At 32.4% G+C, this 26,213-nt stretch overlaps 3 protein-coding genes across 5 annotated transcripts; 1 reads left to right on the top strand and 2 right to left on the bottom strand.

Moving 5' to 3' along the window:
* LOC111012367 (dof zinc finger protein DOF1.4) lies at positions 1-1,741 on the bottom strand. Of its 2 annotated transcripts, XM_022286502.2 has the most exons (3): positions 1,116-1,741; positions 841-1,031; positions 1-751 (listed from the first exon to the last, which is right to left on the bottom strand). In XM_022286502.2, exons 1-3 carry the CDS (start codon positions 1,482-1,484, stop codon positions 613-615), a joined length of 699 nt encoding a protein of 232 aa, XP_022142194.1. In that variant the 5' UTR covers positions 1,485-1,741; the 3' UTR covers positions 1-612. The 2 variants fall into 2 exon arrangements, with proteins under 2 accessions (XP_022142194.1, XP_022142193.1); XM_022286501.2 differs by having other exon boundaries at positions 841-1,733.
* Positions 1,742-10,195: 8,454 nt separating this feature from the next.
* On the top strand, positions 10,196-12,182 carry LOC111012368 (squamosa promoter-binding protein 1). The gene is made up of 2 exons (XM_022286503.2): positions 10,196-10,529; positions 11,590-12,182. The coding sequence occupies exons 1-2, from the start codon at positions 10,231-10,233 to the stop codon at positions 11,711-11,713; spliced, it is 423 nt and encodes a 140-aa protein (XP_022142195.1). The 5' UTR covers positions 10,196-10,230; the 3' UTR covers positions 11,714-12,182.
* A 2,656-nt stretch (positions 12,183-14,838) lies between these two features.
* On the bottom strand, positions 14,839-25,279 carry DEG15 (protease-like protein). Of its 2 annotated transcripts, XM_022286498.2 has the most exons (15): positions 25,156-25,279; positions 22,379-22,458; positions 22,238-22,284; positions 21,967-22,141; positions 21,775-21,822; positions 21,595-21,675; positions 21,066-21,209; positions 19,656-19,775; positions 19,408-19,511; positions 18,381-18,466; positions 18,202-18,296; positions 17,377-18,112; positions 16,616-16,805; positions 15,707-15,798; positions 14,839-15,313 (listed from the first exon to the last, which is right to left on the bottom strand). In XM_022286498.2, the coding sequence occupies exons 2-15, from the start codon at positions 22,442-22,444 to the stop codon at positions 15,063-15,065; spliced, it is 2,235 nt and encodes a 744-aa protein (XP_022142190.1). In that variant the 5' UTR covers positions 22,445-22,458; positions 25,156-25,279; the 3' UTR covers positions 14,839-15,062. The 2 variants fall into 2 exon arrangements, with proteins under 2 accessions (XP_022142190.1, XP_022142191.1); XM_022286499.2 differs by lacking the exons at positions 22,238-22,284; positions 22,379-22,458; positions 25,156-25,279 and having other exon boundaries at positions 21,761-21,822; positions 21,967-22,045.
* Between the last annotated feature and the right edge of the window lie 934 nt (positions 25,280-26,213).

Genomic DNA, 26,213 nt, shown 5'->3' on the forward strand with positions numbered 1-26,213 from the left:
TTGAAAATGAAGGTAAACAAACATAAACATTCCTCTTTTCCCAGACCAAATATCCTTGTTAATGACGTTACAAAACCAACAAAGAAAAAACATATAGAAAACCTTAAATTTAACGAGATCTATTTCTCATCACCATTGCGATAACAAATCTCCCTCTGATCTTCCTATACCCTTAACTATATACCTCAAAAAAAAAGAAAAAAAAAGGAAAATGAAGGAGAAAAACGTATCTGATCCTTTTAGATGCATGCATGAATTTACATGCGAAGCTAAAGACTTGTCTTTCTAGCTTGAAATCCGAATCCAAATCAAAGGATGTGAAAGTTGTGTTCAAAGTAAAAAACTTCAGCTTTAACTTCTTTTTACTGACGAAATGAAAGAGGATCCGAGGTTCCTCTCAGCGCAATTAACTATAAAAATTCTCAAACCCACATCGATAAAGTTTTCAGGGTTTTGAGCTTTTTTGCAGCTGACATGATCACTCCGATCCCACTTTCTTCTACTTTCTTCTACTTTCTTCTTTCTCTTTTCTTTCCCCTTTTCATCTGCTCTCTTAAAATCATAGAGGGAGATCGAAATACAGATAAATGGTTGAAATAATACCCCCATCTCCTAGAATAGAGAAGCAATTGAGGACCCATTACTCGTCGGATCGTGCCAATTCCCCGTCACTGTTGTCGGATTCCAATAATGAGACAAGGGGTCCGAGAAATTCCCCAGATCAATTTGCTCGGTCTGATTCGGGCGGAACCTGTTAAGAATATAAAGAAATGATTACTATATTACGTATACTAACCTATTGGCTTAAGCTTTTTAACACGACAATGATCTAAAAGATACCTGTTCAAGCCTTCTATTTTCACGTCCTTTGTCGGCATCATCAAACTAGCTTCAAAATTGCCCAAAAGCTGTGAATTTCGCTCAAATGAAATGGTGGGATGATGATGGAAGTGATTGGAAGCAGTAGCGGAATTATTAGTGAACCCAGAGAGAAGAGCAGATGAAAACCCTAATCCACCAATGGCATCAAACTGCGGCGGCGAAAGATTAAGTCCAGGAACAGATTCCACACTTGAAAACTGAAGATTTAGGCCAGATGGGTCAGTATTATTTACCCCATAGAACATTGGGTTGGTGCTATTTTGGGGATGAGGGTTTTGACTTGCAGTAGAATTAGCTGGAGTTGACTTAACGGCAGCAGCAGCGTTGACTGTAGAAGAGGAAGAAGAAGAGGTCTTGAGGCGCTTGTTGTTTCTCCGGCAGCCGCCGCCGACGGGGACATTTCTTAGGGTTCCGCCTCTGGTCCAGTAGCGTTTACATGCCTTGCAGAAGTGCCTGGGCTGGGAGAGGCTGTAATTATTGTAATAACAAAACTTTGTGTTGGAAGAATCACAGCGAGGGCACTTCAAGGGCGCAGCTGATGATGATTGAGGCTGCTGTTGAACAAGATTATTATTGTCCATAATTCTAGAAGCTGAAGCCATTATGCATCAACCCTTTTTATCATTTACCAGATTCTAAAGAGAAAGGGCATAAAAAAGGGGAGAGAAGAAGAAGAAGAAGAAGAAGAAGAAGAAGGAAGAAGAAGAGAAGTTGGTATTAGGGTAAAATAAGGGCACAGAAGCAGATATTCTATTCCAAAAGCTAAGCAACAAAAATTGGAGGGGTCATGTTGGAGTATAATAATTGGAGAGAGGGGAAAGAGAGAAACTTGTGGCCAATTTGTGTTAATACAGTTGAAGGAAAGAAATATTCTTGCAGTTGCTACACACTTTCTCCACTCAAACAAATCGTTGAAATTTCATTTAAAGGAACTCTAACATGTACAAAAAGAAGTCATCTCATCTCATATTCGGATTCAAATTTTCAAACAGACTAATGAATGTTCCTTCGACCTAAGTTTTAACTATTTTTTTTTTATTATTTAAGTATATATTTATTTAAAAAAAAATACGACACACCATTCATTCAAAAAAGTATGTGAGAAACATATAAGAGGGAGAGGCTAAATAAACGCACCCCAGTTCAAAGAGATGGTGAAAATATCGTAATTACAGAAGACATATGATTTTGTGGACCAAGAAGAGGCAGCCGTCTGTAAAGAGACGATTGTTTCAAGCCAGATAAATCAAATGATCAAGTAGAAGCCATTGCACCAAAGAACATATCTGTTGGTGGAAAGAAGAATCTTGTTATATTCCAAAATGAAAGCATCCACTGTGGTAGGAAGGACCGTAGAAATATGTAAATATTTCTTAATTTTGAGATGAATTACAAAGTTTAATTCGTAAACTTTTTGGAGATGTATGTCTATGTGAGGTATGCGCACTATCTCCATACCGAGTACGTAAGGGGTTATTGCTTGACGGAGTTGTGTTTCATGTGACTTGAACCCAAAACCTCAAGAATATCCCTCGAGATCCAAAGCTATCCCTTGGGGACAATATGACATATATTGTTAATTCATTAGTTCAATACTTGACATAGTGATGACAATATAATTTAAGAATTACGTGGTTGAGTTGATCATTTTATACAAATTTAGGTATTTAGTGCGGCAGCAAGTGTAAACAAACAAAGTTAACAACATAAATATTTAGATATAAAATTTTAAAGTGCACGGACTAAATCGAATACGAAACCCTTGGGAATTAACTTATAAAATGTTATTAGGGTTTGCTATTTATCTTGTGAAATTATATTTAAAAATAGAAATATTATAACATGATAGAAGAGATAATTAAGCTCTCTCATAAAGTTAAAATACTTGACAAAAGTGAAAGAGAGGGACCAAAAAGACTGTTACAAAGAACGAAAACTTATATTACACACTTGAAGTTACATTTTTGTAATGAAATTTCACGTGGTGGGTCTGAAAAAAAGAACCCCAAATTAAAATTCGAATACTTTTATGATTAAAAAAAAAAACCGAAAAGACAGATGGGAAATTCGCAAGGGAAGGAAAGGACAAGAAGATAAAAGTAGGAATATTAGTTATGAATCTGGGAAGGTTCAACGAAATTTAATTGGTAGAGGAAAAAAAAAACAGAACATTTCCACGAGACTAAACACTACCTCTCCGCAGCACATTTCTGTTCGGAAAACATTCCTTTTGTTATGTTGGAAATCAAAATTAAGACAGAGGGAATCCCTAAAATTAGCTCAATAGCCAATGCAAAGCAAATCCCACTTCCACTTTCCATTTTCTGTATTTTTTTTGTTTATATAATATATAATGGGTAACAGTTTCGTCTTTTGTGCAGATTGAGAGCAAAAACGAAGCCATTGGAGACTGAGTTTCTGTGTGGCTGTTTGGTTTCTTTCTCTTTCTCTTTCTCTTTCTTGGTGTTAATGGAAGAGAGAGAATTAAAGAGGAAGCAAAGAAAGTGCATGCAGAGCCATGTGGAGGGCAGCTCATTTATCTGTGAAAAGAACCAAAAAAAAAAAAAGTAGATCAGAGCTTGGGGAACAATTGGATTTTGTAGGGCTCCAAGGGATTTTCTTCCTTAAAATTCTGGCCCCCATCATTATTCTTCAGCAGCCCCAAATTGTTTCAAAAGAAAATTTTAAGCTTTATAATTTAATTAATAATCTTTGCCCTATCTATCTCTTGATTAACTAAACAGTTGTACTTCTCGTGGTTTAAGATTTCTCAAAACCTCCCTTTGAAAAGAATCTTTTTTCTTTGTTCTATAAAAGAACACCTGCAAAAGCTAATTTCCACTTTATTTTCCTACTCCTAGAGCAGCTGATCAGCCAGCCCACTGTCCAAAATAAAATGGGATGCCTGTTGGAGTTGCTTTAACGAGCTTGGGTTTTCAATATGTCCCCTTTTAATTTTATAATAACCAAAAAGCATCACTTGTGTCAATATTGGGTTTTTATAGGATTTGTTCGGCATGTTATTTCAAATTTTATTCCTTTCTTTTTAATTCATTAATTGAATCAAATGGATTCAGTTAATATGTTTGGCAGAATTATTTTTTAAAATTGTTCCCCGATTTTGTGATCTAAATGGTGAAAAATCTAAAACAACAATTTTATGTTTTCAATATTTTCAGATTTTAAATTTGAAACTTTAAAATACAAAATTACATCAAAAAAAGATAAAAACTTTGTTAAATATAATATTGCATGCTATAAACTCATTTCATTTATGTTAAAATTAAAGATATAAAATATAATGTTTTATAAATTATATAGTATTGTAAAATAATAATTCTACAAAATTTATAACAAAAATGTTAATACATTAATTAATATTATTTTAGATTGAACGACACTAGTTTACAGAGATATTATTCAACACACATTAAACAATTTTTTAAATTAAGATTTGTTGTTCATATCCATATATAAATTAAATTTACCCAACTGATCAGCTTAAACTTAAAATGTTGAGTGTGTTTATTTATCCCGGACAAAATTTTCACTTTTCAACTTTACTACTAAACACATTGAAAAATGTTGAAAACAAAAATATAACTCAATTTTTCATTAAATTCTCTATTTTCAGACTACGAACCAAATACACCCTTAATTATTAACGAGATCTTAAAAAACCAAAAAACAACAAATCTTTTCTTTATTTTTTGGACTTTACTTTCTATTTCACTCTATAAGTGATGCTACTCCTCATTTTACATACCTAAGATCATCTCATTATCTAATATTTGATGTGTGATTTCACACACTTGGAAAGTTTAGATTTAAAATAGGCAATATCGTAAAGTAAAGGAGAAGTACCTAAGATCATCTCATTATCTAATATTTGATGTGTGATTTCACACACTTGGAAAGTTTAGATTTAAAATAGGCAATATCGTAAAGTAAAGGAGAAGTTAATGGGAAAAGAAGAGAAGGGGGCAGTGTTTACTTGTTTGGTAAGGTGGGGAAGGTGGGAAAAGAAAGAGAAGGGGAAATTGGAAAATAATGGTTTGAACTTGGAATTTTGTGCAGCATGTTTTTCCTCAACTTTTCTGGACTTCCTCCGTTTTATTATTCCCTTTTGCTTCCATATATGTAAATAAGTTAATTAAATAGTGAGGAAGATAGAAGAATATTATCGTAAAAGAGAAGTAAGAATTGGAATTGGAAATGGAAATGGGTGGTCCAAACTCAAAGTAGAAGCCGACCCACACAGCCAGAATTCAATCAATTTGGCGCCACCGCCACAGCCACAGCCACTGCCACTGCCACGCCACCGCCGTCCCCATCAATCAAGAGATTCCAAATATAAGTGAGAGACATCAAAAACTGAGGTACCTGTACCTGTACCCATCAATGGCTCACCACATTTTTGCACCTCAAACATCTCTCTCCCTTTTGATTCATATCACAACCCACCCATCTTCCCCACATCTTCATTTACCAACAACATAAAAAGAAAAACGAAACTAGATAATTGCTTTCGTTATTCGTATTCTCTCGAGTTAAACAACGGTTAGAAATGAGGGAAGAGCATCATCCATAGTATATAGATAAGCTCTATTAATATGAAATTTTTTTTGGGTGAAACATGCAAAGTCGTGAAGGCTATACTCAATGCAGACAATATCATGATAATTCTGTGTACTTTGTTCGAGAGGAGGATAGTAATTGACATTTATCACTGACCAAAGTTTGAATCATCCCACCCACTCATTAGCATTATATACACACTAAATTTAGTTTTTTTATATATTCTTAGCATTATATACAAGATAAGCACGATAACTTGACGGCCAACACTATGACTTTGTGCTGGTTGGGGAATGTGAGACCTAAGGGTAGAAAAAAGATAATAATAAATTTGTGAGTATGAACTATTGTTTTGTAGGTGGAATAATTCAAAAGTAAATTTATATTATATTTAAGCCCATAGTGGATAAACATCGTCATGTATTGATGGAGTTGGGGAGGATCAAATAAGTTCAGTGAAGATTCAAGAAAATAAAATCTAGGAAGATTTCATGGTGGAGGTAATTGTGCATTACAACTAAATCCCACAAAATGACAAAAACTAAAAGTCAATAATAGAGAAAAATATTAAAATAGAGAGTGGTAGAGACATTTATACATATGAATTTGGAGTATGTGATTGATTTGTATGGCAAGTTCCCATATACCATGCCTCGCACTTTGGCTTTTTCCAACCTTCTTTCTTCCTTTTTACATTTGTGAGTTGATCAAAGAGATATCGTTATCTCCATCTTTCAATTTCGTGTACTTTTTCAATTTACAGAGGAAAAAATTTCCTGAGATAAGAAATCGAACTAATAGACTTTTAATATGATAATAGATATAGATTCTTTTACTGAGTTATGTTAGAATTGTAAAAGATTAAAGATTTGATGTGTGATGTGGATGGGGAGGGGCATGGCTGTGAGATTAGGTAAATATGGAAGTTTGGGTAATTATAATTAGGGGTTAAAGGTGTTTTGGACTGTTCCTCTCGGCACATTCAACCTTCAAAGACCCACTTCTTCCACACTCACCTTCGCAGTTCTCTCTGCCATTTCCATACATTCTTTTATTTGTTTTCAGAATATTATTTTGGTACATGTCTCGTTATAAGTTTATTTTAGTTTCTACACTTTTGTCCATTTGAATTCCGGTATTTTGAAAATTGAAACTATTTGATCCACGTATTTCATTTTTAGCTCATTTCTTCTTAATAATTTGTATGGAAAGGTTTCCATTTTATATAAAAATTGTGTTAAAATTATTAAATAGGAATTGGTCACTGTTTTAAAGTATAAAGATCAACATTGATATTTAAAAAGTAGTCTAACAAAAGTTGAAAGTACCGTAACTAAAATTATCCAAAATCGAAAAGTATAGGAACTAAAATAGTATTTCAATCTCTCTCTTTTCCTTTTCCCTTGGACTGTATTTTCTAAATTTTGTTTGAACTTGAAGTTTACCATTGTCAGTTGAGATGATAGAGTAGAATTAATTTATAGTTTAAGATCAGTTTAGGAGTTGAACATAATACAACTCTCTTAAATTAGTATTCAATAGACTTCGCAATCTTTTATTTTCAGACTTCACAAAAGATATATGTATATTTATGATAAATTTTAAGAACAAATATTATGTTCATTAGCTAATTTGGCATAGCTCAACCTATTAGTCGAAAGTTCGAATGTTGAATTAAAGAAAATCAGTTTCGTCATGTTTCCCAATTATCAAAATAATAAATCAAAGTACATCAGTTGAAGATTAAATTAAATAAATAATTGAAAATAAATCAGACCTGAACAAAAGTTCCGTTCCGGCATCTGAAATTAAACTCCAGGCCCATTTTCTCCAGGTAAAAAGGCCATAACGAAGATGCAAAACTTGGGCCTCTGGGCTTATTTCAATAGTAGACTTCTTATTGGGCTTTTCTTCCCAACAACAGACCCACAAAGGTTCGCAATCATGGAGGACAATACAAACCAGCCCCTTGGAATGTGGATAATCAACAAATCTCTCATTAATTATTTTAAAATATTTGTTAATAAATAAACACTTTAAATAAAATATGAAAAATCCATTGTACCTGAAATAATGTGATAATTTAAAGTTTTTATGGATCAGTGGGTAGAAGTTTGAAATTTTCCTAAGACAAAATTTTACCTTCGAAACTTTTACACATAATCTTTTTTATTATTGAAATGTAGGACAAATTAGATACGATTAAATATAAATATACAGGGGGAGCACATCCCAAAATTTGAGTTGTTATGCCTTGTTTCTTTATTATTATTTTTATAATATATAGATATTCATTTATAAATTTGATCTATCCTTAAATTTTGATGGTTATGCAACTTTAAATAATTCTAATAACGTCTCTAAATTTCTTATAACAATCTTTAAGTCGATGTCACTAACATTGCTACTTAATGTTAATGTGGTGTGATGATTGCAATAATAGTTTAAAGTAATACGATACGAAGAAGAAGAAGTATGTTAGTTGGATAAAATATTTTTTTGTCCCTTATGTCATACCAAATAAAATTATTTGTTAATTGTTAGTACGATAACAACGACTCAAACTTATTAAAATCAAAATCAAAAGTCTAAATACATAACCATCTTTTTATATATTTATATAATTTAGAAATTAAATAGATAATAAATTTTAAAAAATTTTTAGTTTTAACCTATAATATGTTACTTTTATTAAGTTATATTCGTACTTCTTTTCAGAAATCTATAACGGGATACACATGAATCAAACTTAATTTTCAAGAATCCTACTTTATTTGGCTTGTTTGAGAATAGAGATGATAAGAATGCTGACGTATTTAAACATTATGTCATATACTCGATTTTGCATTAAAGTAAAATTAGAAAAAAAAAGAAGGGAAATTTGAATGGTCAAAGTGGGTACAGTTGGCAAAGGTTCTGATGCTGTGCTGCTATCTTCTCGTACAGATTGGTGGACCAAGACGCATGGTACAGCTGCATTATTGTGGTCCTTGATGTACCCGATAATTGCCCCCAAAAATTAAAAAATAATAATAAAAAAAGGCATAAAAGAATAAATGACAGTTGCCCACTTTGCTCCAAACCAATTGGCGCTCACAAAACAAAAATCGCCTCAACTCTTGCAAAATAGAAAGGAGGAAAAGAGAAAAGGGGGATAGACTAGGGTGCCCAAGGCGGTCACCGTACGGAGTTCACGTGGCGGAGATCCATAGGTGGAGAGTGTCCAAATCATTGGTTGATACATGGCTGTCACGTGCCACCTATGGGCCGAGTTTTGTCAAGGAATCGTCCCGTCCCCCACCCCCCCCCCCCCAATGGAAAACGACCGACAGCGACCCTTGCAATACGCTCTTTACCACCAAAAAATACTATATATTTCCACCACGTGACCTATAATTCCTACCCGAAGTTATTTTTATTTTTACCATAAAAGACATAGAACATATAATAATTTCAATTATGTGCCGACTACGTCGTCAAAAAGTCAAACGTTCAAATTTTCATGATTGTACTCGAAAAAAAATATAATAATTTCAAACAATAAATGATTATATTATTAATCAACCGTAATCATATATCCAATTAAACCATCATAGATTAACTTAGTCAAAGTAAATTCTAATAAATTTAAAGAGATTGAGTTCAAAACCATGATCATCAACTATCTAGAATTTTATGTGTTGTTTTTTTTCTCTAAGATTGTGAATTTAAAAAGTTAAATTTTAGATTAAAATTAATTCTTTTATTATATTAAATATTGTCAACATTCTTATATTATATTTTGTTTTTTAATATTTTTGATGTATTTTATAATTCAAGAGTGGTAAAACAATACGTTTATTAAAGTTTTGAAAAAAACTGGAAATGAAAATAAGAACATTATATATTTCTAAAATATCTATACCATTTTGGAAACGTCTTTTTAATGAAAAACGAGAAATAAGAATAATTTGTTTTGTTTCTAAAAAACGAGAAACAAGATACACTAAATGTATATATTACCAAACCGATTCTCAAGTTTTCGCTCCGTTATATTAAAAAAGAATCCATACTTATGATTTTTTCGAAAAGATCAAAATTAATTATAGGTAAACCTACTCTTCCCCTTCTTTTCATTGCTGGGTCTTACTTCCTTCGGTTTAAGTTGGGTTCTAATTTTTACTTTCCATTCATCCGTCAAAAACCAAAAAGTCATCTACTCCAAATTAAAATAATAAATTTTACTTGGATGACAATGATTCGAGAAGGTTAAAGTTGATTAGAAATAATTATAAAAATCGTGAATTTATATATAGATAACAACACAACACGTAGGATACCAAAGTATTATTAATTTTAAAATGAACAATATCATAAGAATATCTATAACATTAAAGTGCAACACAAGCTACAAATATGTCAGCGTCCTAGATGATAATTTTATGTTATATAAATTTAGAGATGATTATAATTATGATTATCCCACACATAGCAGAGACTACAAGTTTTTATTCATTCATATATGTTTTTAACAGTTCAGCGAAAGATGTCTATGATTGGATAAGAGAGAATCCTCCAAAACTAAAAGCAAAAATCTTTGGAAATTTCTAGACCAAAATTGTAATTTTAACTATTTTTTGCTAATGGAAAGTAAAAAAAGAAAACCAAAGAAAAAGGAAAAAAAGGGAAGGTGTGGTCCTTCACTTCTCTTGTCGCTTCCATTTTAGTTTATGTATATATATAGTGATATGGTTTTGCTGAGTTGCTCCAAATTGGTTAATTGTCTGAAAAATGGCATCTTGGGGGGGCACGCCTGAAGAGGATGAGGAGGAGGAGGAAGAAGACGGCGGCGGCGGCGGAGAAGTAGGGTTTGGGGAAGAGGAGAGAAAGATCAGGAGAGCTTTAAGCGGCGGTCGGTGTGGCGGAGCAGGGAGGTCAACGGTGGCGCGTTGCCAAGCCGACGGCTGTAATGCCGATCTGAGCGGCGCCCGGCCGTACCACCGCCGCCACAAGGTCTGTGAGTTCCATGCCAAGGCGGCGGTCGTCATTTTGGCCGGATTGGAGCAGCGCTTTTGCCAGCAGTGTAGCAGGTACAAATTTTAAAAATTAAAATTAAAACAAAACCCTAATCTGTATCATCTGTTTTAAAATATAATTTAGTACTTGTAGCTTCTAAGGCCTAAAACCTAAATTTGAATTTGATCCTTTTTTTCTTCTCCCGTTTCAAAGCAGTGAGGAATGTGGCGAAATTGAAAACTTAAAACAAGTACTGTTTTTGAGTTTTGGAAATTAATAATTAACTTTTTAAGTTAGCTCAAATAATCAAATTCATTCTACATTACATTATGTACAGTGTGTTTGGAGATCTATTATTCCATATTTTATAAATATTTTTCCACTAGTTTGAAGTACTTGTGAAGTGAACACAGTATATATATTTTTCACTACTTAATTAAGAATAATACTTTTTTCTTTGTTTCACTACATATGGAATGAAGTGTTAGGTGAGTTAATTTCAATTTTAAACTTTCCTTAAACTTGTGTATATAGTTAAATTAATACTCTTAATTAATTCTTTTTTATTTATTTATTTATAAACACTTGTGGCGTGTTTTTGTTAAGTGATTTACTATATTAATTGTCATTTTAGAATATATAGCATTTTGAAAGAAGAAAAATTATACATTTTGAGGGGAATTCAAGATATCTTGTTTTAGTACCGTATTAAACCATCAATAAATTCAAAAGCTTAAATTGATGTCTACTTAATATTTTATATATGGAAATTTTCTTATAAAACAAAATAAGTGTGTTTTGTTGAGGTAGGAGAGGTTACATTATTATTATTTAAGGGGAGTATACTTGAATTAGATAATCAATTTTAACTTTGAAACTTTTAATTTTTTTTTTCAATTTAAACTTATTATACTTGAACAAAAGTGTTCAATTAGTTAAATTTCTATTTTTCTTTGAAGATTATAATTAGTTTGATTTGGGCACTTTCTTTCCTTGTTAAGTGTATTTTGGGCGTTTCATTATAGTCGAAATTTGTTTGGTTTATGAACAAATTTTCTAATTTAATTTTTGAAAAAAAGGTTGAAATTGGTTGATAATGTGTTTGACCATATTAGCTAAACTATTAAATTTCAGGTTTCATGCGGTTTCAGAGTTCGATGAGACCAAGAGAAGCTGCCGGAGGCGTTTGGCCGGACACAACGAACGCCGGCGAAAAAGCTTATCCTCGGAGTTCCATGGCGGACAATCCTCCACCTGATCCACAAAAGACAACCGCCGCCTCCGCCGCCGCCTCGCCGGTTGGTTGGTTTCTGAAGAAGAAGAAGAAGAAGAAAAAATATATTATAATTTTCATAAGAGATGAAGGAATCGGATGAGCTTTAATTTGAGAAATTGATGAAAATTAAAATGAATTAGATGCTCTCTCTCTCCTGTCAATTCCTATGGCTGTCTGCAAACTTTTTTTTTTTTTTTCTCTCTTTTTTTGTAGTGACTATTAACTTGTGTGTAGGGCAAAGTTTCCAGATGCTGCTTTCTGCGTAGGTCACATCAGTTAAATCTGGGTTTAAATAGATTGTCTTTTTGTGGAAGTCGGCTGTGCTTTAATTTTAGGCTAAATACATGTTTTATTTTTGGATGTTTTTTATGTTGTTTCAACTTAGTCACTTTCTAAGTGGAACATTTGGATTTAGTTTTTATATTTTTAATAGTTTTTAATTATATATTCATTCTGCCGTTTGAAGGTTAAAAAGTTGGATGTGATCATGAAACGGGAGAGATGTTGAATGTTTCTAATAGACGATACCATATATTAGAAGAGATGTAGGAGACTGTCATGTGTTATATTTGATTGGGAAGAAATAATAGATTGTTCTCAAATGTTTTTAGATCAGTAGATCAACTTTAATTAAGACGACATAAGAGTGGCTAGTTCTTCCTAGTCATTTAAATCGATCTTTTTATAATTATGAAGATAATAGAGACTAAACGGAAGAGACATCAGGACTAAACCCTTATATCTTCAGTCTATATGGTATATTTTACTTAATTAACCTCTTTACTCCACCATCTCTAAACTCTAGCGTTTTTACTTAAATCCTCCGATACATTTCATACATATTTTTTCAATAGATGATGTCTCTCTATCCCGAAAAAAAAAAGTGTGGAGATTTAATTAGTTATATTGGCTGAAAATATAGTTTTGATAATAGAATTGAAAATTATTTTAGGGTTTATGTTGTTTTGGAGTTGCAATAAATGTCCATTGATTTTTCATGGCTTCGTTTTGAGCAATCTACATTAGAGTGTTATTAATAACTGCGACGTTTTTTTTTCCTTTTTTGTACAACAATAAACGTCCATTGATTTTTCATCGCTTTATGAATAATAGAAAGCGAATAATAGAGATAATAATTAAAAGGAAAAGCATGCATATAAATTAAATTGAAGCGAGGTGCTCCGTTCGAAATGTCGATGTCGACGGATATCTCGAGAAAAACTCATGCAAATTGTGAAAATTGATGGAAATTTTTTGAATTAGTTAATAAAACTTGAATTGCGGCTTAATTAGTCTATAATTGATCACCTTTAACTATTAAATGTAAGAATATGATCATTATTTTGAAAATGTCGACGTTCATGAAAATATCCAAAAAAGATTTTTTTTCTTTAATAAAATTGGATCGAAATTATTTGAATAAGTAAAGTAAATTTTAATTGTAGCTTAATTTGCCTATTATTGTATTATTTGAATTATTAAATTAAAGTTCATTGTTACTTGATTATACTTTATTGATAATTTATAATCCAATTTAGTCTTTAGTTATACGATTGCAATGTATGTGAAATATTGACATATATATAGGTTTAGTAATAAGTATAACTTATACTTGCTACTAAATCTTTATATAGATTGTAGCAAGAAGATGAAAACAAAATAACCTAAATTAAAAAAAAAAAAAAAGACATTTGAGTCGACATGTGGATGTGTCGACAACATGGAGAAAAAACGACTTTTCCTCATCTTGATGTCGAACACCTCGACACATCGAGTAATATGTCGACGAAACCGGCCTGTCTAAGACATATATATACCTCGACAGCTTAAAACATATGTATTGGTGGATTGAATCTCCACAAGTAATATTTTTAGGATTTTGATCCATTTTTTGTTTTTAATTAAAAAAAAAACATTTGATAGCATAATCTACTTTTCATTTTTTTTGTTTTAAAATTTTCATTTCTAAAATTGTATACCTGTGTTGGAAACAATAGATTTCATGGTTTGTTACGAAATTTTCATACAATTTTAAGAACATTTTTAAAAAATGAAAAATGAAAAACCAACCATTATCGAACGACACAATAATTTCAAACAAACTGTTATCAAATGATATTTAGTAACTCGCCCTTAGTTTCTTTTCTTCTTTTTTTTTTTCCAAAATTTCAAATTCACCAAACAAAAAAAAAGGTGCTACTCAATCAAGTTTTACTCGTATAAAAATACATGAAAAATATTTTTAAAACTAAATTGACATAATAGTTTTGAATATGTTGGTTTTTTAAAATTATACATTGACTCATTGGTACAGAAGGACTTGGGTTAATTAGGAAGGAATGAGTTCAAATCTCATGGCCATCTATCTTAGGAATTACTGGTGAGATTAGTCGAGGTGCGCGTAAGCATGTTTATAATAATAACGTCAAATTATTAAGTATTATAATAGTTCATAAATTTGATGTGTGTGTCTATATATAATTTATTATTGACCCCTTAAAAATTATTTAATATTTATTTAATTCATGTTGAATAATTACCTACACTTACTAAACCTAACTCAACGGCTTAAAATATCAATAATATTTTCTTAAAGTTTTATAGGTTAGAGCCCCCCTTCATTTGCCGTATAATGTTTTATTAAGAATGTGCCAATAAAACAAAACTACTTGAAATGAGGAAAATAGTCATTGGAATAAATACAAATTATAGAAAATCAGTGGTTGGTTTTTCTGTTCTTTCCTTTTTTTCCCTAAGTTCAATAGCTGATTTCTATGTATAATTTGCACAATTTGTTGGATTGAGTTCAATAGTTTGATTTGCAAAATCTGTTTAATACTGCTCTTAAAAAAAACTACGAACTTTGTTGGAGAAACCATATATAATAAACAAAATGGTAAAAAAAATTATTAATACTTTTTTTAATCATGTCAAATAGTAACCATTTGCTAGAGAATATTAATACTTTTTTTAATCATGTCAAATAGCTTCAATATATTTACATTATGCATATCTTTTTTATAGAGAATATTTTTATTCTGGTAACCCTCAAGACTTTGTTCCAAAAGAAATTGAGTTGTGCCTAAAAAGTTCACAAGAAGTTCCTGTTGTGAAAAAAGAAATCATTTTGCACATTTGGTAAAGTATACCTATTGTCTATTTGTAAAAAAATCAAAGACCAGATATCTTCCTCTCTAGACTTCATGGGACCAATAAATATCCACATAAAAAACAAAAAGTACACTATAACACTCACCCAAAACAAAAGCAACGCTGTTTCTGATCATGGTGATGCAGTCCCCATGAGTGTTCTTTTTCACCAGATAACTGGTCATAACTTGCTACGGAGTGTCTTAGATGGAAGGCCCTCCCCCTTGTTATGAACAGTTGGCTTTTGGAACACTTCTCGCCTTTCGGCGATGAACTTTGCAAATCGAGAACCTTTCCCCTTTGTTTCATGGTCTTCACCGAACAGTTGTGGCAGATCGGGCTTGGGAGATCGTTGTGGCATCAGTGCCCATAGAGAAGAAAGCTGCTCATCTGGTTCATCAAGAACTTTTAAGACTGAGAGGTCCTCCATGTCTGCAGGTGGAAAAAATACAAAGGAATTACATCTAGCACAGATACTGTGGTAAAGACATTGCATTGAATGTACTGATTTAAGAAACTAGAAAACTAGAGGGATCTATAAACAGCCATGATTTGATGTTATTATACTTTATTGCTTCTAGGAGCCGATATGGTTCCTTCAAATGATTGAATTTCTTTAAGCTCAATGCCACTTCTAGATATTCCACAATAATTTAGAGGTCTAAACCCGAATGCTGCTGCTGCCTTGTTTTTATTAAGGGTTGATGCCTTATCTAACTTAAAAGAATTGAAATATTTTCCCATCATGATATCTGAAGAAACTTTATACATGGATCGCGATTGCTAAATTGAACAGTAACAGCACGATTAGTTCCGGTGGCCCACCTTTGGAGAACCTATAAATGGGCTCCAAGGCTGCACATGGTATGCTGAAATTCAAGTGTGGAATAATAGATCCTCGCCCATGCCTCGCATTGCTGAATCAACATTTCACAGAAATTATTAATTTCCAGAGGAAATCCACCATAATAATGAATACTGATGGTGGCTTGGTAAAAAATCATCGACTTAAAATCACTAGAAAAAACAGGCACATCATCAAACTTGACTCGAACTGATCTAATAGACAACGGGATACCTATTAATGAACTATTTTTCATGAACTAGCAAACAATCCAGGAAAACCAAATGCGTCTGCAAAATACAACACAACAATCTTTGCAAGCATTGCTGTCCACGGACAAAACTGAATTAATCCTGTGATCCTTCACTAATGATGATGGCACAGGTAATTATGTAGGAACAATAATCAGGAGAATCATTTAAAAGATTTTCTAGGTTTTATGCCAGCTAAAATTTAAAGGTTAATATGTCTTTAAGAACACGTGCTCCCAAGGAGATATTATCTGACATTGTAAGACGTGTTTAGCTGAATCCATCAATCATATTATATTCGAACCATGATGCAAGGCAAAATTCACAAATAGATGGACTAGATGAAAGTAAGCAGATGGAAAAAAGATTATGCACTATCTCTTAAGAGTATGTTTGGCAGCTTTTCAACCACACGCAGGGAAATTGAAACATGAAAAGCTGTAGTGGAAACAGAGCAAGCTTCCAACTGGTCTTAATCCACTTTTAACAAATAGATTTACGTATACTGAACCCTTCGCCTTGTCTAGAAAATGTTATTAACCCATAGGTTTACCAGTTCCCTTTAAAATAGTCAGAAGCAATATATATTCCAAGCATAACCTAATATGGATAAATTGATATTTATTTGTTGTACTGTACCTTGTAACAAGTCCAACCATATGGCCTTCTGAATTGACAACAGCACCCCCACTACCACCAGGATGGACTGCAGCTGTTGTTTCAAGAATTGCAGGAAAATATTCTAGTGAATCTCCTTGATGATGAGATGAGGGAATCTTTGCTTTCACCACATTCGCCACCACACCAGAGCAAACAGATGGAGAGAAGCCTAACAAAATTCAAACTAGACTAAGATAATCTAAATATATACATATTTATGTGTGCGTGGAAGGAATTGCCACAGTTGCACCGATTTGAGAATTAATTTATATGTAAAACAAAAATATGGCAACACTGTAAAGTTAGTCATCCTCTCCTTCAAGTAAAAGGGTCATCAACCATTTTTCCAAAAAAGAACAAAAAACAATCTATATAATGCGAATAACAAATCCTTTCCCTTTAAGGGATCCTTTTTGGTTGTCAAGTAACACATTCAAAAACAATAAAGATAACTGCTGAAATTCTAAATGTGATCAACATCTATGACATCCATTAGGTGTTATTTAAACTCCCTTGTGCCAGGAGTAATTTCTTATCGATTAAAAATCACGATCATTGTAGAAGAAGCTAGGACCCACTGACTATGGTAAATGCTGGATAAGAAAGAAAAGTTCCTTCGTCTGGTTCATCCCTATCCCTACTCCCAAAACAAAACTTTTTCTAACACCAACGTGGAATGGCATACTAAAAGAAAAAATCACATGACAATAATAATAGACCAAGTTATTTGACGAAAGTACCAGATTTTGGTCCCAATAGTCCATGTCCAATAACATATATCTTTGACCCTGAGGATGGACACGAACAATCCATTTTAATAGGTGAGAGCTGCTCTGGAATTTGCTCAAGCTGTAACAGGGCAACATCCCAAGGTCCCTGACAGATATATATCACTTTAGCATCGCACCAGATCCACTGATCTGCATGGTTCAAGCGAACACGCAAGTTTCTACGGCCATAGTTAGCAAAACTCTTATTATCCTGAAGTTGGTCCTGAATCAGAATATTTGCATTCTCAGAGGCATTTTGTTTCAAACTTCCACTATTTTTCCCGCCAAAAACACCATTATGCATTGAACATGGAGAATCCTCAGTATGGGTCTGCAGCAGCTGGGCATTTTCAATTGATCTTTCTGCACTTGAGTTTGTTTTCCCAAATCTCCACGGCTCTATCAAGTGAGCATTTGTGAGTATTAGGCCTTGGCTATTGAGCAGAACACCAGAGGCCCATATTCCTTCACCAATTGTAACAAGACAAACAGAAGCCATTGCCTTCTCAACTTTATTTGGGAAAGGACAACAATAAGAATTTTCATGAATACTACTGAAGGTTCCCTCAAATTTTTGTTCCTTAGTCATTGCCTCATTCCCCACGTTAGTACACCCATTGTCATTTCCAATCCCTTCTCCAGCATAATAAGCCCCAAACAGCAAATCACTGCAAGCAGTTGCGATGGCTCCCCATGGAACTAACAACTGTTACCCAAGGCTAGAGTCTCACACAACGCAATAACTACAAGAGAACTTAAATAGCATGTAATGAGAAGCAAACAGACTCATTATACCTGAATCTCAGCACCAGTCATATAATGCATAAGTGGCCTAATCAGAACACCGATGATACGTGCATGTTCATCAAAAACAGGACAGCCTTCCATTCCTAACATATTAAGTATCGTAATGGTGGTAAGAAAGAAGCCACCAGAATAAAACAGAATATAATAAAATATATAGATGTACATACCAGGAAGACACCGCATGTCAGCCATCAGCAATGACTTGTTCCATGAGCGAGGAGGGTAGGAATTGGCAATTGACCCGACTGATATGCTAATTTGGGCAAACAATCAAATACTACAAGTCACAAAAACAATAGCAGCTAACCGTTGAAGTTCGCAAATGCAATGGAATATTATCTTGTCTTCAGGTGTATGTTACACAAAATGACAAGAAACATTCTTCCAAACCAACTTTTGCAAAAATTAATCGACTCAAATTTCAAAATCCAAGAATTAAATCAAACAACTTGTTGGCATGTTACACCTGAAGACAAGATAATATTCTTCCAAACCAACTTTTGCAAAAATAAATCGGCTTAAATTTCAAAATCCAAGAATTAAATCGAACAACTTGTTGGCATGATAACCATATATATCGCTGTCAAATTATTGATCCAAATAAAGTCTAAGATATTAATGCTAGAAGGTTCTACTGTATCTTTTGCTTTACAAGCTTTGAATTATCTCCATCATTGTATGTGGTAAACTCAATTTGGTCCATATTTTTAAAACTAAATAAATACAAATTTCAACATCGAGGAACTGTCCTTCAAGGATGCCTATAATAACTCGTCATCTTTAATTTTCAGCATGATGCAAGAACAGACTCAACCACAGAAGCCACAGACCATAAATTATTTCGTGACATTATCCCTTTGATAGCAATTTGGCTTGAAGAAAGACAGCCCGAAAAGAGAGGGTAGTAAACTCAAAAACATACTGCGGTCAATAAAATGAAAGAAGAAAGTCATTTGTACCATCTACAAAAATAATTTATCAACTACTAAGGTCATCGTGAGATTCCAATATGCCATTCAGTCATGCTGGAAACCAACACTAAGTACTGGACATGAAAAAACAAGAGAGAAACAGCCACCAGCATCTAGGATTATACAAATCTCAATGTAAATAAAGACCTAATAACTTGCAAGTCCGGTACAGTTTGGAAAACAATAGACTGTATTAACCGGATGTTAGAGAAGATAGACCTACCTGTTAAAGAAATGCACCGGTGATAGAACACCAAAAGGAGAACCAACCGCAAGAAGAAAGGATCCTCTCTGCCTTGAGGGAGATATACTGATGTTTGGCACATCCTAGAAACAAAAATATAATTACTAGCACTAGACGTCTCCAGGTCAAGGAGAAAAGGCTATGGATATTCGAGAAAGACCCATCCTTCAATTTATTCAAAGTGAAAATTTCTAATGAATGACAGGTACAAACAGGTAGAAATTCACCTTTGATAATGACGGAACACCAAGAATGGCAATTCTTACTCTTAAGTCATCAGTCTTGTTGGATCCTTCCATATCCAAATGCTTCTGGCTACCAACAAAAGTTCTCTTGTCATTTTCAATCTGAAGATGAACCCGAAACTACACTCAGGAGACTAAAAATGAAAATAAAGACATAAATACGGGAACAAAACAGAATATGTACAATTATATGACACCGATACAACTAATCCCAGGTCTTGGATCTTTGCCTTTTCAGCATGCTTTCCGTGGAAATCATGATAATAGTCATAGGGCATCAAATTACCCCTTCTATCACAACAGCCCCAATTAGCAAAAGACTAGATATGGTGTAAGAACTCACTCATTTGAGGTTCAAATTTCCCCATCCTATATTACCCCAATTACCATTGTTAAAGAATTGATAGCAATTATAACATTTATCACTTCAATCTATGATCAACAGGACAAGATTAGATGAGAGCCTTAATGGTCACTGCCAACCACGGGGGCAGGTGGTTTGTTGAGGATTCTCCGCTGTGTTATCTTTTTGTATTTAATTAAACATTAAATTAAAAAAACGCACATTTTCAAGTTAAAATTTTGAGAAATTAGTTTATTAGATATTTACTATTTTTAATAATTAATTATATACAAAAATTTAATAAATATTATTAATTTATGAACATAAAAGTTAATAAATCTAATAAAAAAATATTTAAATTTTCAAGGACGAGGGTAGAAGCGGGGTAGGAGGTGAGGCAAGGAATACATTCTCCATCCTCAGCTCCAAAATTAAATCAGGAAAGAAAAAATCTCCGTCCCAACTTGAATTTGGATTTCCCCGTCTGGTAAGGAGCAGGTCCCTGGGGGGAAAATAACATACCTAGGAAACTAAACAATGAATTCTTAACTAGATATTACCAGGCTCTCTTCTTGCAATTGTTACAAATTGAGGAAACTTGGTAAAGCATAATGGACAAGTTAGTTTTGATCTAGCTAGGTGTCTCTTTAGATCATTAAAATGTGGTTCATGTTAATTAGAAAGAAAAAATGGATATCGAGTCGGTTAGTTGTCACAAGCTAATTCAATCTGATAATGGCCGTATGATCTGAGATGTCTCAAGTTATATAGATTAAAAGGAGGAATGTGCCAATGCTGATTGAAGTTCTACCCGTACCTTCCAAATGTGAATCTTCGAATGATTATTTATGCTAATTCAATCTTTTTATCAAACCAAAAATCACTCAACTTGCTAAAGTTTTACACATTAGCTCCCCCTAGAGAAATTTTGTTTTATAGAACCTTAATTAGAATAACCTCAGAATTTCATTCATCAATAGTTAGAGTTCAGTTCTTTCTTCAAGCGTGGTTTGCTGAAGTTCATAAATATAAGACAACAGATACATAACCTGTCTCTGAAGAGCATCCCTGAAGGATGGAGGACCATTTGTATATGAGGCCAACGACCAGCCGACCTCCCATCTTTGATGTATTGAATCTAAAGATGCATCCATGACTGACTGAAGAGCAGTGGCAGATGTAGGTATATCATACTGCAAACCACAGTATCTAAATTGACATCAAAAGATTGCATGGCAGTTAAACGAGTTAAATCCATGATATAAGATAAGAAACGGTCACATGCTTATTATCAGATGCAGAGTAATGAGTAAACATGACATTATTGGAGAGGAATCATAAGCTTGAACTTATGTAACATTGGTTTATACAGGCTATAGGATCAGCAAAAAACTATAGCTCAAAATAAAACTCACATAAAACATTAATAGGCTCAAATTCTTAACCTAGATTACATAAATTTACCCCGTGAGTTAAACATCTCCATGGAGAAAAAAACAAACCTCAAAGAGAAGTCTAATTAATATTTCACGATACTGTTATAATCCCAACTAAATAGTGAGCAAATGAGATTCCTACCAAAGCCAACAAGTGCGCAGCATGCCAATGAGGAGTTCCTCCATTGCGTACTTCAAAATCTCTCTCCATCAATGAGTTATCCTGTGCCACAAGGGATTATTAATATGTGATTTTATGGCCCAAATAAGCCATTCAAGAAAAACTGTGTATTTATCAAATATACAACCTTCTATGTTATACCTCAACCATAATGTCAATCTGAACACCAGGAATTAACTCAGGCTTTCCCTGCAGCTCGTAAATAGGTTTATCAAATATATTAACATGGTTAATCAAATGTATAATGCGGGGGAAAATAATTTATGACAACAACAAAACCCATAACAATCAAATGCAATTTCCCCCTTCTACAGCATATTAAGTGAAGTTAACCTGACGAATGATATCTCTGTGTTGCTGTGGCATAAAAGGCTCAAAAATTGAGGAATTAGTCAGAACCAACGATGCAAATTGATCCTTATGATTACCAAGATGCTTAGCGACCTCAGTGTCATAAAGGATTTCAGGTAATATCATTCCAGATGCTGAAAGAGTTGTCCTCCCAGAGCTTCACATGCAAAGCAATAGAGGGAATCAATAAAAAATTTTCCAAGTTAGAAACATACAAACCCCAAATAAACCTATCAGATAGGAAGGTTCTCACTGATACTGATGGAATGCATGCTTGTGCATCTTCAGGCCCTTCGGGTCCTAAATCATAAGGCTTGCACCGATTTTTCACCATCTCAACGGAAATTACAAGCATGGGGAGCATGGAAAAAGGGCAAGAAAGATAGTGACTCACAGGGCCTTGGACTCTGACCATGATGGCAAAATTTCTGGCATAATCCACGATTTCCCGCGTAGCCATGACAGGAAGATAGGCTGGTTTGGAGGAAACAACAAGTAATAAGTTCAATTGCAGTACCCTTATGCACAGTTTCCACCCTTTCCAAGAAATATGCTCAAAATTCAAGGGGGGGCTAGTGAAATGATTATGCTACTCGCTCCTGAGTAGAAGTTTGCAAATTTATGAAGCCATATAAGCCCATTCAGGCGTCCCCATTCTAACACTTATTCCAACTGTAAAAAAGACCAAAGAAATATATCTAAACATTCCTTGATGAATTCACTGGTCGGAATTTTCTGGTCTTAATTTGCATCAAGAAAGGATACTGATTTTTACATCTGGTAAAGAAATACGCTTTTTCTTCCTTCACGCTAACCAAACGTCTCAGGCCACTTGCATATCAGCAGAGGCTTTCCCATCCATAACACATAGGATGGAACAAGTTAAAAAAAGAGCAAAAATGCATGAATTTATGCACAATCCCCAAACCAAAGTAAACCCCTCTGCCCTCTCTATCCTGTCACCATTTCATATATGATGAGCGTCTTACCATCCATAACAACCTTTCCCAAAAGAAAATTCTTCACATTGTGAGCATGGATCTTACAGAAATACCCAACTTTAACTAAATGTCAAAGTTGGAACTATAATTATGTTTAGAAGAATTCTCTGCATCCTGCTGCCCACCCTAAGTTTTCTAATATTTTGACAGGTAGGAGAGACGAAGTACATGAGGAGAGAGAAGAGAGACTTTCCTTTTCTCAAAAAAATAAATATCTATAAAAAATGTAAATACATGTGATTGAAAAATTATTAAATGAACTTGTTTTTATAATATATTTGATGAACTAATACTGTTATACATTTGAATAATTATTTATAATTTTACTTAAAAATAAATAATTTAATAGATATATAGGATACAAATATATCAAATTGGAAAAATGCATCATATGTAGCATAATAATACTTTTTAAAAAATTGAGTAATTGAAACAAACTAAGTCATACATTCCTGTCAAAAAAAAAAAAAAACTAAGTCATACATTGCATATTTAATTCACCATTTGTTAAAATGGTTTGATGCATGCTGTAATTTTAATAATTAATAAATAATGAATTAGCAATATTTTAAATGTATAACATTAGAAGTTAAGATTAAAAACAATCATATTTAAAACATATACCCTTTTCTGGAATTGTTATCAAGTTACACAAAAGAATCTTTAAATAAATTAATTATGTTAGCTTTTTACTCCATTAAATTTGGAACATATCTACTATACTTAAAAGATTTTGAAATTTGAAAGTAAAATATTAAATACTATTGAGTTTGTTATACGATCAAATAAGTAAACTAAAGCTTAAATATATAAATTTTTAAATAAAAATAAGTGATATCATTCATAAGATACTAAAAATTCATGAAATATTTTGTACTTCAAGTGGTACTTTTTTTATATGTATAATTATCTGTGTAAACATATGTTTTTAAATTGAAAGCAATTATCATGGTATTTTACTGTCAGATACTAGAAATTTAATCAATTCAAATAATTTAATCCATTATCTCAAAAAAAAATTATAATAATAATAATAATTTAATCCATCGTTAGATATTGTCTTTAAATTTTCCGTTTCATCTTTTCAGAATTTATAATCTTTATTTTTTATTCATAAGAATCAATATTCACTACTAGAAACTAAATTATAATTACCAAGATACTAAAAAAAATAAAAGAAGAAGAAGAAGAAGCTAAATTATATTTCCTGGTTGTTTAAATCCTAATAAAATTATTGTCTCTTTATTTTTATATAGTCAATGTCTTTTTAAATCTCAATAAAATTGTTGTTATTTTTTTTTAAGACATCGACTTCTGTATAAATATCAATGAAATTATTAGTCTTTAAAGTTCTTGTAAATAAAAATTAATTTTTAAAAATTAAATTAAATTATAATGAGTACAAAAATATGAAATCATATTATTTATTATACAAAATGAGTAGGGGGTAAATTGAAAAATCAACAAGTTTTCTTCCACCAAGCAAGCAAAAAATTTTGTGCACCGTACTTATCCTCATTAGAGTTACATTCTGTGCATTATCCACAAAAGCCAAAGATATCAAAGCACTTGCCTCACTAAAATTTTCTAGTTTGAAATTGTGCAAGAGATCTATATTTCTTAAACAAAATATTCGTTTATAAATTTGATAATTGATCGAAATGTGAAGATAATGAAGTTAATTACGTTGATTGTATATCGAAATATAATTTACAATCAAATTACTTCTTCAGAAGGAACCCAAAGTGGGAAAAGTCGAAAATTCATAATCACTCAAAAGAATTTCTGGACATTTCTACGACTTATCTTGATTGTATGATAAGATGGGAAAGAAATTGGGGATATCAGAGGTACAACATGAACTTCTGGATGATTACTTCATATATTCATCTGGAAAATAATAGATACTAGCAGTTTTAATATTATCCGCAAAACGCCCTTATCTACTATAATCGGATACAATTGACCGATTTCAATGCTAATTTCCAAGAAAATCAAATCAGTTTCACATGCGGTGCTGTGCACGGAAAGAGATAATGAAAAAGAAGAAGAAGAAGAAGAAGAAGAAGAAGAAAGAAATAAAGAAAATGGGAAACGAACTTCATTGCTCATATCTAAATTCCAAACATAATCACTAATAGATTAAGGATAATTATGCTGAATGTGTTACCTTTGAGGCTCTGTGAGGAAGCAAGATGAAGACGACGGGATCGAGTTCGTTGAGGATAGGAGCTTTCGATAGAAGCAATCGGCAGTGGACTTTCTTCGGAGCGGAGGGGCACGCGAAAATAGGACAGCGGACGGGGAAATGGTATTTTACGCCTATTTGAAACTGGGCCCGTGGTGTGGGGTAAATAATAGGTTAAGGAATTACTTCCTCCTTGATAAATATTTTGCCCGCTGTTCGGAATAAAAAAAATTCAACAAATTATTTTAAATATTTGTGTTGGAAATCCTAAATGCTTTGACATTGGAAAGATTTGAAAGGGATGTAATTAAATTTCTTTATTTTGATAGGTGCTGAAATATTAATTTATTAATTATAATATAAAACTATAATCAGGTTAAATACTGAAAAATAAAATATAAATATAATTTTTTAGTTTAATTCATTAATTATCATTAGAAAAAAATTGATTTATTAATTAAAAATAAAAATATGATCTAAGTAATTTAACTCAAAATTCAAAATGAAATCCTACAAAAAATTTTGTAAGTATGATTTGCATTCAAATTCTTAGGATAACAAATTACTAAGAAATGACTCCTTCCAAGCAAAATGAAAAGACCATTTAGTAAAATATCAATTTTTATTCTAAACTTTTAATTTCATCACACTTCTATATTCAACTTGAACAAATGTTACAATCTCTACTTTAAACTTAGAAAAAAAATGTTTGTAATTTTTACTTCTAATAAATGTTCATTTAAAAAGCCGTTGAAAATATTGTACTAATTGATAGGAACCAATAAGTTATGAAATATATATTTAGTTGAAATTGATAGGAACCAAACAAAAACGATAATATAGTTTCTTTTTTTTTTTAAGAAATTTTGTAAGTTCTTGAAATATTATTAATATTAAATTTTGTGTTTTAAAAAATTTTAGTTTTGTGAAAATTTGGATCTTTGTTAGATTTGTTAGTTTCTTTTATATATATATATATATATAGTTTTTTTACACTTTTTTTATTAAAATTAGTGGGTACAATTAGGGGTACAAATTTC

This window comes from Momordica charantia, assembly GCF_013281855.1.
Source record: "Momordica charantia cultivar OHB3-1 chromosome 1 unlocalized genomic scaffold, Mcharantia_2.0 BLBB01000001.1, whole genome shotgun sequence".
In the NCBI taxonomy this organism is placed as follows: domain Eukaryota; kingdom Viridiplantae; phylum Streptophyta; class Magnoliopsida; order Cucurbitales; family Cucurbitaceae; genus Momordica; species Momordica charantia.

Excerpts from the sequence above, each read along its gene's own strand:
- LOC111012367 (XM_022286501.2), bottom strand. The coding sequence starts at position 1,484 with ATGGCTTCAGCTTCTAGAATTATGGACAATAATAATCTTGTTCAACAG. Across the intron at positions 752-840 it reads AAAATAGAAGGCTTGAACAG|GTTCCGCCCGAATCAGACCG; the intron begins GTATCTTTTAGA and ends TATTCTTAACAG.
- LOC111012368 (XM_022286503.2), top strand. The coding sequence starts at position 10,231 with ATGGCATCTTGGGGGGGCACGCCTGAAGAGGATGAGGAGGAGGAGGAA. Across the intron at positions 10,530-11,589 it reads TTTTGCCAGCAGTGTAGCAG|GTTTCATGCGGTTTCAGAGT; the intron begins GTACAAATTTTA and ends ATTAAATTTCAG.
- DEG15 (XM_022286498.2), bottom strand. The coding sequence starts at position 22,444 with ATGGCTACGCGGGAAATCGTGGATTATGCCAGAAATTTTGCCATCATG. Across the intron at positions 22,285-22,378 it reads TGGTCAGAGTCCAAGGCCCT|GACCCGAAGGGCCTGAAGAT; the intron begins GTGAGTCACTAT and ends CTTATGATTTAG. Across the intron at positions 18,113-18,201 it reads TGACTGGTGCTGAGATTCAG|TTGTTAGTTCCATGGGGAGC; the intron begins GTATAATGAGTC and ends CTTGGGTAACAG.